The sequence below is a fragment of the Nothoprocta perdicaria genome, unplaced genomic scaffold, assembly GCF_003342845.1.
Source record: "Nothoprocta perdicaria isolate Ctin4 unplaced genomic scaffold, notPer1 scaffold_37, whole genome shotgun sequence".
NCBI classification, from domain to species: domain Eukaryota; kingdom Metazoa; phylum Chordata; class Aves; order Tinamiformes; family Tinamidae; genus Nothoprocta; species Nothoprocta perdicaria.
Genome location: NW_020455610.1, coordinates 4,118,776 through 4,132,681, shown reverse-complemented (window position 1 = coordinate 4,132,681; position 13,906 = coordinate 4,118,776). Strand labels below are relative to the sequence as shown.

General features: G+C 43.7%; 1 protein-coding gene across 2 annotated transcripts in view; it reads left to right on the top strand.

The window, feature by feature from the left end:
* The first annotated feature begins 6,590 nt into the window (after nucleotides 1-6,590).
* RBM26 (RNA binding motif protein 26) overlaps nucleotides 6,591-13,906 on the top strand; it is a 51,011-nt gene continuing 43,695 nt past the window's right edge. For both annotated transcript variants that reach the window (XM_026044504.1, XM_026044505.1), the window contains exon 1: nucleotides 6,591-6,723. In XM_026044504.1, coding sequence (XP_025900289.1) covers nucleotides 6,653-6,723 — 71 coding nt within the window. In that variant the 5' untranslated portion in view covers nucleotides 6,591-6,652. The remainder of the gene's footprint in view (nucleotides 6,724-13,906) is intronic.

Here is a 13,906-nt window from a genome sequence, read left to right as displayed (position 1 = left end):
AAGTTAAATTACGTGTATGACTAACTCACCACAGAAAGGGTTACTAATATGCTTAGAGACACTTTGTGTTAAGAGACTAAAGTGAATCAAACATTTCTAGCACAGTTTTAAAATTTATTAGCTACTGCACACGAAAGTGTAAAGAAAAACAAACTCTAAAAGGTGCTACAAATTTTCATTTTGAATAGCATTACTAGCTATTCATTTTTTTTCCTGTAGATTCTTGCAAACATCCACTCCTTAATTTTGCCTTTATTAAATCGTATAAAAATGAGGCTGACGGGGAAGTCTTCTAGAATGTCTTTTCTAAAAATAAATTCAATGTTTTTTCTGCGATAAATAATCAAAACCACCCTGAGAGTGTGGGCAACAAGAAACAATATCTGTGCTCCCTCTTCTGGCTTTCTGGGAGTATTGACCTGAASAAGTCCTAAGTGCAGCAAAAAGGATGAGGCCTGTGAGCACCAGGGAGAAAAAAAAAAATGTAAAGTGTCAGAGTTCTTTTCAGCTTCATTGAAGAGAAGAAATAACAGGTGTTTCAAATGGCAACTCAAATCACTAAAATATATATATTTTATTTCTAAACTTCCTGAAAAAAGATCTTCTCCAAGATTCAACAGCTGAAAAATATCATTTCCTTGTGTATTGGATGACAGCAGTTCTTCAGTATCTGTAATACTAAAATAACTTGTAATAATTCAGCCAGTTACAGAAAATCTGATCTCTGTAGTGGACAATCTGAAAACAGTAAAACAATGTCAAATATCTAAAAAACTGTTCATAAAGAATATTTAAATAAACATTTTGGTAAAAATGACAATATTATATCTTTTTCATTGACTAATCTGTAAAAACAACAATTCTCCCTCCTTCTCCCCAAATAGTTAATGGAAATAAATTTTAAAAAGAGCTATAATCATCCTCTCAGCATATTTCTATTTCTCTAGGAATCACAAACTGGTTGAGGTTGGMAGGSACCTCTAGAGATCACCTAGTCCAACCCCCTGCTCCAGCAGGGACACCCAGAGCACGGGACACAGGGCGGCATCCAGGTGGGTTGGGAAGATCTCCAGAGAAGGAGACTCCACAGSCTCCCTGGGCAGCCTGTGCCAGGGCTCTGGCACCCTCACAATAAAGAAGTTCCTCCTCACATTGAGATGGAACTGCCTGTGTTTCCACTTACACCCATTACCCCTTGTCCTGTCACTGGCCACCACCGAGAAGAGCTTGGCCCCTTCCTCCCTACATTCTCCCTTCATGTACTTATACATGTTAATCAGATCCCCTCTCAACCTTCTCTTCGCCAAGCTGAACAGGCCCAACTCAGTCTCTCCTCATACGAGAGATGCTCTAGTCCGTTAATCATCCTGGTTGCTTTTCTCTGGACCCTCTCAAGAAGCTCCACGTCCCTCTTATACTGGGGAGCCCAGAACTGCACACAGTACTCCAGGTGAGGCCTCACCACAGCTGAGGAGAAGGGCAGGATCCTCTCCCTTGACCTGCTGGCAACATCCTCCTGATGCAGGCCAGGATCCCATTGGCCTTCTTGGCCACGAGGGCACACTGCTGACTCATGGTTAATTTAAGCCCTTGCAACACCAAGACTTTGCTGTTGCACTGTCCCTGATTCTGCATATAGTATTTTATTGTGGAGTATAATGGATACTGAAAATGATACAGCTCTGCCCTCAAACGTGCCATGAAGCACCTTCCAAAATTCCTGCGTGATGTTTCCGAYGCACAGAACACGGGGCTCATCCACCCACTGTCTGGAGCCGCCTTCGCCAGCAGTTACACACAGGGAAATGGGCCGTTTCTAAAGGTGGCAGGCATGTGGTTTCCACTGAAATGSTTATTCAACTTTATTTATAATTAAAGATAAATTAAAATGGTTTCAAGGTAAGTGGACACATTTGGATGGATTCCTGTACAACTTGTCATCTGTGTTTATTATTTCATTTATTACAAGTTTGATTGTGATCATAGATAGCTGAGGTAGCTCAGGGGAAGAACGGGGCTCACACCGCGACTCAGAAATGTGCTGATTCGAGGGTGACGGAACATGCACAAAAACAGGCTTAGAAAGAACATCTTTCTCTGCACGTGCTGGAATTCACTTCATCGGGAAGGTGATGGAGTGGAAATTCCATCACCTCCATCCGAGTGGAAATTCACTSCATCGGGAAGGACTGGGCATTCGGCACAGCGGGAAGGGCAAAATCGAGGTCCTGCTTCCACCGTTCACATACACTCGCTAACACCCCAAATTAAATCTCTTTCTGCAGAGGGTTTGCATCTCCGTGCACACGTGGTGCAGCACAAACATTCAGCACCTTGTACACGCGCTGTGCAGCGCGGCCCGCGGCCACGCGGCCCTGACTTGGTGACCGCCCCGCCATGGCTCCCAGGAGACAACGCTCTCTGTGATGCAGTCACCAGGGCTCTGTGTTTTCCATCCTGTCCCACCTCATTCTGCGAGGAAGAGGAGGCACCAACTACACCCCGGGCCTTCCCCCTCGCCATGCCCGCAGGCGCAAGGCAGGGGCTACACTGCATTTTGCTGTCGCTGGCAGAGTGGAGCCTTCCTCAACARGCTGCCCCCTCATCAGCGCGAGCCCTGCGCCGGGAGCGCCCCTCGCTGCACAACTGGCCCGTTTTGTTTTTTAAAGCCTTTGGAGAAGTGCAAAGGGGTTGGGGACGGCAATGCGGCTTCCAATGTGTGATGTGCACTGTGAAATATCCACTACTGGGAACGTCTCTGCACTCAGGCAACGCCAACAAAACAAGGAGCGTGTCCCTTGGATTGCCAGCTCCAACAACTCACCTGACCTCCGCTTTCAAGAAAACCTGTTTAACCAGTGTTAATATCTGTTTTATGAGCAATACTCACCTGTATGACCTACAGACTCAGGCTAAGTGCTACCTGCATCAGCTCCACAAACACTCATAGTTCAGCTGTCTAGAAAATTAAGGACCTGTGTCTATTACTAGGTATGAACCAGTGTCAACAAAAATAAAAGTTTACAGGCAGAATTTCAGCCATGGATTGTGACTGAATTATTGACAAAACCGATCCTCCCTTACAAAAGAAAACTGAGGAAGGGCAGGATCACAGTCATTTTCAAGGGATGTGTATCCACTAATATATTAGCCTGGAAATCATAAATATGGATGCATCCCCCAAAAAACAGCTGTTAATCCTAAAAATATAAAAGCACATGATCAATTTGGCACCTATAAATAAGATAAAAGTACAAAATAAAACTATTCTAGCAGATTTTATGGATAAAAAGGGACACAAAGGCTGGCATCAAAACTATCTGGCTTGGGACATTCTGCCAAAAYCATTTTCTGGTGGTGTCACCTTTTCTCCTGCAGCAAAGGAAAAGATACAGGAATGATATACAATCCCATAACTTAGTCCTGTCCCACAGAAATACCATTTTCATGGAAATGCGCTCTAATATCCACAGATTTTAAGTGGCAATGGTCCAATTTGCCTCCATTTGCCAGGCAGAAGTAGAAAAAGCCAAGGGCTGACCATTCCTGAAAGTCCTGACGTGGCCCAAGCCAGGTCGAGCGGAGGTAAAGCCAAACCAACCCGCAGCTSTTCTGGAGCACTGGTGAGTGTGCTAAAGTGGAAAGCTCTGTGAGGGCCTCAGCTTTCAGATTCCTGGAAATTCAGAAGCATTTGCTGCCTGTGAAGGGTGGAAGGGTGAACCATGAGGTCTGGATCAGATCCCTAACAGCCTCCGCAGGGTTCATATTGAGACCTCCTGAAATGGGGGGCGCTCTGTAGCAGATGAGGAGCACCAGAAGTTGAYGCCATTCATCTAAGACCTGGTAATCTCTTCTTCTTTACATTATCAACACATGGAGCCTTGACTGCCTCAGGAGCTAAAATTATGTGGAGAAAGTTGGGCCCCTATGAATTTAACCTCTTTTGCACGGTACAAAGGCATCCAACTAGAAATGGGCAACAAGTACCTAACAGCAAAACTGAAATCCAACTAAAGTACAAAATCCAAATCTGAGCAACAAATAAAACCATTTTTGTTCCATACAGATGTTCAGGTGCCACCACCTGCMCATGTCACTGACTCCGTCATCACCTTTCACGAACAGCTGCTATTTTAACTGATGCTCCGATAGTGGGGACCGTGCTGGTGGAGGACCGTGAGGTCCTCATTGCAAGGACATGGAAGCCTTGATCTCCAGACCATGCGTTGACTTTCATCCAGCCTGTAACTATCTCTGGAACACTTAATATTTTCACTCCTTTGAAATCCTGGAAGATATTAGGGGCCTGGAACTGATGGATTACATCCATGATACAAAATTAAATCCACATTCAATGCTAGTAGAAGATGTAATCGGAAATTAAAGATTGTAAATTCAGTCTCCTCTTAAACAAAAAGGTGAAGAACTTGTGGATCTGTCTGAAGAACTTCATAATGTTACGGGCCACTCTTAGACCTTTCAAAAATAAAGCTCAGAAAAAAATTAACATTGTATGCATGACATAAAAACTGACTGAAAAAGCAGAAATATTCTGGTAAAAAGATGGAGGTGCCCAAAAGTATCCTTCTTCAACAAGTACAGTTTGTTTTTAAAATTTTAAAAAATAGGAAAAAAAACACCATTACTCAAGAAAATGTCAGCTTTCAAAGAAAAGTCTTCAGCATTTACAACATCAGCTTTATGAATTGACAAAGATCATTAATGAGCAAAATTCCAAAGGCTTTAGCAAGGAATCAGTCCAGAATCAGAAGTAAAATTTCAGAAATCTCAGGAAGGATTGAAATGTCTGTCTTGTTGGCAAGAATGCTGGCAACATTCAGCCCCCACGTAACTGTGTGAAGCTATAAGGAGTAAATACAACCTATTATCTTTAGACATCACATACATTGAGTTCAATATAGACTGTTGCAAATTAGACATAAAACGAGCCTATGTTAATATATCAAAATATACCTACTGCTTTGAGGACCTTAGGATATTTTTAGAAATTGATTAGAAATCTCATTTTATGGGGAGGAGACTTAGATAGTGTGTTTTTGTTGTTGGTGTTGGCTGTTTTGTATTCAGGGATCAAAGCTAAGTGTGAATATGAGAATGACATAGACTCATACAGCGCTATTAACATTGTTTGCCTGAATTACTCCCATTGGTTCCTGGTTTTAACAGAGGATTAAAGGAGAAAATTTAGATCCTTATCACAGTCCCTAATTCCTGGGTGCCTGTCTCTTCAAAGAGCAGTCCATATCCCAAGCTAAGTGATCCCTATTACATGTTCAAGGGGAGTCAACCTAMTTCTAGATTAAGAAATTTCTGAACACCTCCACGTTCCTGGCTCCAAATGCTCCCCTCAGATATGTCTGGGTTTCAAAGCTGGGAAAACTGGAAAACGGAATCTCCCTTCTCCCTAGGCCCCGGTTTTCATAGAAGCAAACCCATGGAAATTGTGTATCCCACCGATGGCTGACAGGTGGGGAGCACAGGACACTGGTAGATCCCAGTCCTGACAAGCTCAGGCTTTCGCAGATGGACTTTCAGTCCTGGTGACCACCTTCCAGCGGCCACAAAACGCCCAATCTTGCGGATGAAGAGTTTTAAGCCCAGTCCATGGAGAATTGCAGCCTCTGGAGGTTTTCGGTCCATTTCCTGGAAGGGCAGAACCAGATGCCATTCACCACCACGCGAGGACATCCAAGCACACCTGGTAACCAGCAGCCCCCCATGGAAGTGCCTGCTAAACCCGCGGTTGGTTGGGCTGGCTTTGACAGCCTGGATGCCACCAGCCTCGCCTGGGCAGACGGTGACCGCAGTGCAGACGGGCGGGGAGCCTCGGTTTTGGAGGGGGTGCCTCATTTTTGGAGGGGTTGCCCTATTTTGGGAGGGGGTGCCTCATTTTGGGAGGGGGTGCCCTATTTTGGGAGGGGGTGCCCTATTTTGGGAGGGGGGGCATCCATTGCATTTAGCAGGATAAACTCGCCCCACCGACAGCTAGCTACCCCGGTGCGGACGAGGGCAGCCTATACGACCACGCAGCCCTGTAAACACCAGTGTTTATTTATATCTCCCCGCCGGGGATGAACACTGACGTCTCCCGCCGGGGTCAGTTTTTATTTCAATATTTCCCTCCGTATTTACGACCCCCCCACGTGACCGCGGCGCTCCCACCTCCCTCCTCCTACCCCGCCCCCCMCCGCCGCCCACGGCGCGTGCGCGGAGCCCGCCCCGCCGCGCTCGCGGAGCGCCGCCCGCTCTCGCGAGACTCCTTATTCTCGCGACAGMGCGCCGCCGCCATCTTACTTGCCTGCCCGCCCGCTCGCCCGCCGCTCGCTCCGTGTCTCGCCGCGGCCGACGGGGGGGCCGCGTGTCGGGGCCGCCGCCGCCCGGTGCTGCTGCTCCTGCTGTCGCCGCTGCCGCCCAGGCCGCGGGGAGCCGCGCGGCGGCCGAGAGGAGCGGGGCCCGCAGGGAGCAGCCGCCGCCGCTCGGCTGGTTCCGCCCCCTCGGCGGCGCGGGGCCTGAGGCGGCCGCGGCCGCACCGGGAGGCGGCCTCGGTCGCGGGAGCCGCGGGGCGGGACGGCGCGGAGGCCGCTGCCCTTGTCGCTGCTGCCGGCAAGGCGGGAGGCCCGGGCCGCTCTGGATGGTGGTTAAAATGATCATAGAAAACTTCGAGGCGCTGAAATCCTGGCTCAGCAAAACCTTGGAGCCCATGTGAGTAACCTCCCCGCTCCGAAATAAACAAACAGAAATAAATAAATGCTCCCTTTGCAAGGCGGGCCGGGATGGGGGCAAGACACGCTTTACCTTCCTCCTTGGGGGCCCCCTGCCGCCCCTCGCTTCTCCCACCGGAGAGATGGCACCATCTTTTTTTTTTTCATTATTTATTTTATTTTTATTTTATGTTTTTTTTTTCCCTAAGGATTCAGCTTCTCCCCCGCCAACTTAGCGACCGCGGGCACCGTTGGCGCCGCCTTCCAGCGCGGAGCGGGCAGGCGGTAACGCGGCCCGTGCCCGAGAGCGGCCRCCCGCCTCCCTCGTAGGGACCCCCWGGCCCCAGGCCGGGCCTTTGCCCGGGATGGGCCCTTTGTGTGCGGGGGTCCCCTCGGGAGCGCTTTCCATAGGGCCCCGGCGCCTCCTTCCCACTGTTGTTGCGGAGCTGCCGCTCGGAAGTTTCCCCAAATAAGAGTTGCATCAGTTTCGCGGGGCTCTGGGGACGCGAAGCCCAGCAGGATAATTTGCCTGTGTGCGAATACCTGCTTGGCCTCAATGCGTAATATTCCTGGGAGTAATTAGGGCTCTTCTGCACGTGGCCTGTGTTAAAATGCATGTCCGGCTCCCTGGGTAATATTGGGGTGGAATTGAGGTGCAGAAGACTTCATCTTCCAGGAGCGTGGACTCTGTACAGAGTCCTTGGACTAAGGCAGGTGCATGGCATGTCACCCACAAGCACCATTTTAACATAAGTGTGTTTATTTGCGGGAGCTTGGCTCGAGTCAGTATAATGAGCTCTTGGAAATGACTTGTTGTACTCCTCAGATGTGTGAGCACAATTGGCTGTGGCATTGTTGAATGGATAGAAGGCTGTTTTAATGCTTATACTTCATGCATTTGTACATAYATGTGCAATTGGTGTGACCTATGTAGGAATAATTTGAATAAGGCTCAAGAGCTGAAACTGGGAATTTTTTTTTAGGATAGTTTGACTTGTGATAGCTTTGAGGTGTCTTCTTCATGTCTCTAGGGCCTCATCTGCACTGGGCCTTRCACCAGGCCTGGAGAACTGTGGTGGATTTTTTTTATTATTTTGTAAATAATTGATTATTTTGCAATAAAATATGCCCTGTGAAATGTAAGATGTAGTTACACAAAGGTGAGTTAGTTTTCCTTTTGAGTGAAAAGGTCGATGTTACAATAACAAAGTGTGTTCTGTTCTGTGGTAATTGAGCCTCCCAGTTGTGTGATGCACAGTGATTCTTCATCCAAAATGCTTACTTGCATGTATGTTCTGTTRATGACAGTCAGCAATTTGATTTTAATATTTGGCATGTGCTGTTCCAGAGTATTGGAACAGCCAATTTTTAACTTGGGAGGAAGTGGTTTCCAGAATCCCTGTTGGTAATTTGAAGTGATAGATTTTGCACACCGGCTTTACGGTATATCAGCAATTTTTAGATTGATATTTATAAGTAAAGTCAAATGAGGAGAAACCCAAAAGTGGAAGTTTGCCATGACATTTGCAGCAGGGCTTCAGTGGGCTTCAAAATTCCTGATTTTCTTGAGTAGATCTATTAGGTGCTTTTGATTTTGCAGATCTAGATCTCTTTTTGTTGTTGTTTTTATTGTGCACCAGCTGCTTAAGTTGACTTTACCAGCGTATTATAAAGCAGCTTGATATTGATTCTCTGAAAAGTATCAAAAATTTACCAGATACCATTAAACCAGAGGTSAGGATGGTTCCTCACTGTCTCCTCAGCCTCATTTGTTGGTGATGTATGGTAGTGATTTCTTATCCTGGTAACACACATAGGTTGTTCAGTGTTCCTGGATCTGTTTGAATATTGGGCTGCAGGCTGTTGGCGGTAGTCAGCACTTGAAGGGGGAAATTGTTTTTTTTTTTTTTTTTTTTTTTTTCCTGAGCTTTGGAAACTGTGTTTTTCTGCTTTCTCTAAAGCAGAATTTCTTTAGATCTAAAATGGCCAACCTGTTGCCCTTAAATTTAATATATTTTGTGAGCAATTCAGATGTGGTTCTCATGCTGGAAAAAGACCTCATGCAGAGTGGAGTTGTTGACCTGGAGGGTACTGTGAAATCTCCGCTCTTGGAGGGAACGAACTAGGAGCTGCTAAACTCAGCACAGGGCTCCCATTCAGTTTTGTGCAGTGTCCTGCGTAAGCTGGATTGGAAGTTTCTTCTTCCAATCAGTGTTGGTGGAGGGATGTTAATGTTGCTACTACTGTTGGGACTACTTCTGCTAGGCTTGTAAAGTAACTGCTGATGGGGTAATGCTGGCACAAGGAGGACCTAGGTGCTRGCCACCTGGAGGTGTCACCATAGCCTGAAAATACTTTGAACTTGTCCTTTCCTTTTAAAAAAAACAAAAACGTTCTCACTGTTTGCTTTTATTGCTCTTTTAGAAATCTTTAGCTATAGGATGATAGCCACCAGAATTGGATTCTAACCAGGTTCAGGAAGACATTCTATTGGATCAGTGTATTCGAAACAYGTGGAAATGTTGCCTTTGTTGTTGTAAGGAAGAAAATATGTTTAAGAAGATGCATAAATACATTTTTATGTAGACTTTATATAAGTCTAGATTTCTGTAGTAGATACCAGCCTAAATGCTTGGAACATGCCTGCATTTTCCAGTTGCTTGTTTTTCAAATTAACTGCCAATTCTTAAACCSAAGTAAGACAATTACTAACAATAACTTGTTTCAAAGGCCGTAACACAAACATGCTTTAGAATTAGAAAGAGTATCYGTTTGCTTCATTTCTTTGTACAGATTTATATGCAAACTGTTTTAAGGCATTATCAAGAATACTAACTTTCAGCATGCTGGTGTACATAGCTCCATGGGTTTGGCATCTGCTGGTTGGGAAAGTGCTTTCTTGTGGTGCCTCTGGGAAACCCTATTCATAGGCAGGAATGCTTGGATGGAAAGGAGGTTATGGAGTTAGTGTTTTTTGGATATTGTTGGTAAAAGCCTCAGTAATCCTCCTCCCCTGTCTTGGTTATGGTGCAGTAAGGCAGGAGCTGTACAAATGCCCCCGCACGCGAGTGTTTAGCTGCTCCAGCTGTTGCTGAGTGGTGGTGATTCTCTAGCAGCTTTATGCAGCTCTCCAAGGTAGAGGCTTGCAGCATTTTTATTTTTATTACTATTTTTTTTCCCTTTGTGACTGCATTGGGTTTGAGTAGATCTGTCTTGGATGTATACTTCAATCCAGGTCTGTAAATAAGACATCCATCTTCATTGGTTATGGACTGCACTGTGCYTAGATTCGAGTGCTTCCTTGTGCTAACTTTGCTAGCTTTACTAACTCTGGTGCTAACTTTGACCTTATCCATGGCATATCTTTTGCGAGTGAAGTGTTTGAAAGGAATGTGAAAGGTGGAATAAAACATTTATGTCTGTCACCCCTAATTTCTGTACTAGCAGACTCCTCTCAGAGCTGTATCTAATGCAATGATTTTTTTTTCCCTTGAAAGTCCATTCCAGATCCTGTATAAACTTAACATTTAACACTTGCTAAAACATCAGAATCTAGCTTGGCAACGTTCCAAGTAGGTGCAGTATTTACATTTATTTTCTTTGTTTGAGCTTCCACTTGTGGAAAAATATGCTGCTTTGTACAAATRCTGAACTTTACATTTTGCCCCTTARGTAATTACAAWGTTTAGGTGAATCTTTTGTCCCCCMTGACCTAATTCTTCATGGTGGAACTGTATCTTATTTTTAACTTCCGTGTAAAATAAAGACTCCCCCAACTTATTATCTTTTTTGTAACTTTGATACATTTACTTTTGTTTGTTTACTAAATCAYACTAGAAGGGAAGACAAAAAGAACAAAAAAGAACTAAAGCAATGTTTGTGCATTATTTAAACATACCTCGTTAAAATGGAAAGGGATTTTTTCATCAGTTAATTCTGTAAATGATTATGGTGCTGTGGCTGTTTACAAAGAAAGGAATAGAATCCAAATTGTTTAAAGAATATTCTGAAGCTATTTGGATATCATTAGAATATTTTATGTGAAAGAAATAGGGTGTATTGATTGTGCCTTCTCACTATTATTCTTATTTGCTTTATTTTCTCAACCTTTCATAATAAAATCTCATGTTTTCACAATGTTTGGATTTTGCCTAACTGGTAGTTTCTTATTTTCACCCAGTTACTTAAGAAACGCAGTAAATGAGAGAGGTTTAACAAGGTTGTAAGTAATATTGTAGTAACCTGAAGATCTTAAAAGAGTAAAARTAAATTAAAAAATGTGGGCCTTTCCACATACGTTTTGCACACTGAGCTACCAGTAATGCTCATCAGCTTCCAGGATGTTTCACTTTATTTTTTAAGTCTAAAAGCAATACATGCTTCTTCCAACTCACTTTGTTAATATTTTAAATTAAGGTATTTGTAACTGATATAAATAAAGCACAAATGCACAGTGTTAATAGCTTACTCATTTAACACTGAAGTTACTCTTCACCCTTACTATGTRTGTAACCTGCTGTTTGGTTCACCTGACTTGGAAGGCTACTACAYTTAGGAATGGAAGGTTCTTAACTTTCAGGGGTGATATTGTTAAGCTTGTTCAAAAAGTGCTCTGAGAAAATAAAAGTAGTGGTAGCAGTGAAGGGGTAGCTGAAAGCAGAAAATAAAGAAGAGAAAATTATTCCTGTTGTAATAAAATTTTCTTCCGACGCTGAGCAGCTGCAGCAAAGAGGAGCCCCTTGGCTGCATTTCAAGTCCTAGAGACAAACGGGTGGGTTTTGCTTTCTGTACTGGGTGCAGCGTTGGGCAACCAGCAGCTGCTCTGCCTCCCAAAGGCCCTCGCGTCTAGGGGTGGCCTTTAAGGCTGTTGGTTACTAGCTGCAGCTGCACGAACATGTCAGATCTGGGTACCGTCATAATTAAGAACTAATAGCTTGTGTAATGGCATTGCAGGCTGTTAAATTCCTCAAGGAATTCCTGTAATGTATTTACTCTTWAAGAGTTGCTGAAAGTGAGCATTGCGAGAGTAGCCCTTCCCATCTGCAGCAGTGGCTCCAGATAACAGCCAGACCTTGCTGAACGAGTCTGCCATTCATTTTACTTACTCAGCAATGTCAATTTTCACAGGTGCTCTTTGAGCGTATGAATCTAAATGGGAGCAGCATGGCTGAATGGCAAGCTTGTCTACTTGAGTTCAGCTGTTAGGCCCAATATATGAGGTACTCTATTCTGTACGTACCCAGCCGTACCCAAAACACAGCCCTCAGCCTTCAAGTGTATCCATGTCCACTTTGATTAGTGTTGAGGATTGAACAGTATGCGAGGGAAGCATAAATATTAATCTTCAGGCAACCAAACTAGACTCTGAAATTTAGGTCGTAAATTCTACGGACCAGAGTGGGACAAAAACGTGGCACCTACGTGTTATTTCCTTTGCAAAAAGATCATTCACTGCCCCGGAACTTCAGACATGCATTTGCGGTTTCAGCTTTTAAGATTCGTCGAGAAAAGAGTTTCAAGGCTTGCAGCGCCTATTTGGTCTGTACGTTTAGTTTGAAAAAACAGATGCAACTTCTTTTGTCCATTTTAAAAAAGTAGTGAATGCACTAACTGCTTCCAAAGTGAATTGTAGGTTTAGATTCATGATATGAGCTTGAAATAACAGCAATGAAATATATTTGGAAATTAAAAAAACCCATATTTTGTTTATAGGGGGTTTGGCGATTATTTATTTATTCCCTCCCTCTCCTCCTAAATCCACTATTTTTTCACCTAAGTGTGTAATAATGTTCTCTTTTTTGAGAACCCTCAGATTATGATATGAAAGGTTTAGCTTGGAAAATATATTTGCCAGGTAGTAAAAAGTCTAACCGCCTTACACACAAACACTAGTTATGTATAGCTTCCTTCAGGAATTTGCATACAAAAGCCAACCTTGTGACCAGAGGGTAGATTTGGGAATTTGGGTATTTCTGTGTAGTAAGAATGTGAAGAAAAGTGTGAATTAAATTATAGTGCCAAAAAGCTTAAAAAAAGAAAAAGGTCACACTAATCTTCTATGTTACGGTGGATTTGCTGTCCAACTACCACAAAAATTCAAGTGTGCTTTGCCGTGCTAAGAGAGCTTTTCAGCAAAATCAACGTATAGCTTCTTGTTAAACTGAGTTCTCTAGCATCTGTTAAACCACCGTTGTACCACATGTCCTCCAAATAGTGTGAAGGCTACTGAACGTTTCACCAGAAATGATTGTATGTGTTATTTTCAAAAGCTGCTCTTCAGGGTGGCTGCTTTCTTTGTGAATTACTGACTTAATTGCTGAACAGTAGCAGGAGTAGCTCTGTAGCCCTAGAGATTTGGGGGGTTGTTTTTCTGCGAGGAGGAAATCTGAGCAGTGAAGCTGAGCTTAGGTGGTTAGGCCTTTTTCTCATACTAATTTGAGAGGCTTCAGCTTGGTATTTGCATAAGATACCTCTAATACGTATCTTTGCTTGCTCTGTGCTTTCAGGCTTAGGGAAACATTGTTTGAGGAAGTCAGATTAAAGCAGGACAGTAGCATTAATAAGCTTTATTTTTGGGGGGGGGGGTGTGTTAAGTTTTCACTAACCTCACAACTCTTTTGATCATCCTTAAGTCTGCTTGCTAATTCTTTAATTCCTTGCCTGTATTTATCTTTTCTGAAGAGTTTGTCGTTTTGTTCAGCTGCTGTTAGTATTGTAGGAGGAGTCTTGGTGCTGTTGTATTCAGTGTTTGCTTGGTAGGAAGCTCAGGGCCCTGYGGGAGACAGCTTCCCAAAGCTCTCAGTTCTTGGTGGGGTATTTATTGCAACAGAGGCTTTCATATATGCTTTTCCTTCTTATACCTTTTACATAAAAACATTCAAGTAAAGAGAATGGTTTGTGTTCCAGTTTAATAAATGTTTTTATATTCTTGTTTAAAAACATTCATAGGCTCTAACCTGGCAAAATAAGGCATCTGTATACTGTACATGTAGTTTATTGTATCTTAGAATCAGAATCACAGAATCATAAAATCTCTTAAGACTTTAAAAGTTTTTACTGTATGCTTATATTCAGTATCTTTTAAAGGGGCTCTTGTGCAATCTTTATGGATGTAGATTCCCTCCCCCTCCCCCCTATTGAATGAGTTTTAGCTACTCTGGCATTCTTTTTTTTTTTTTTTTTTT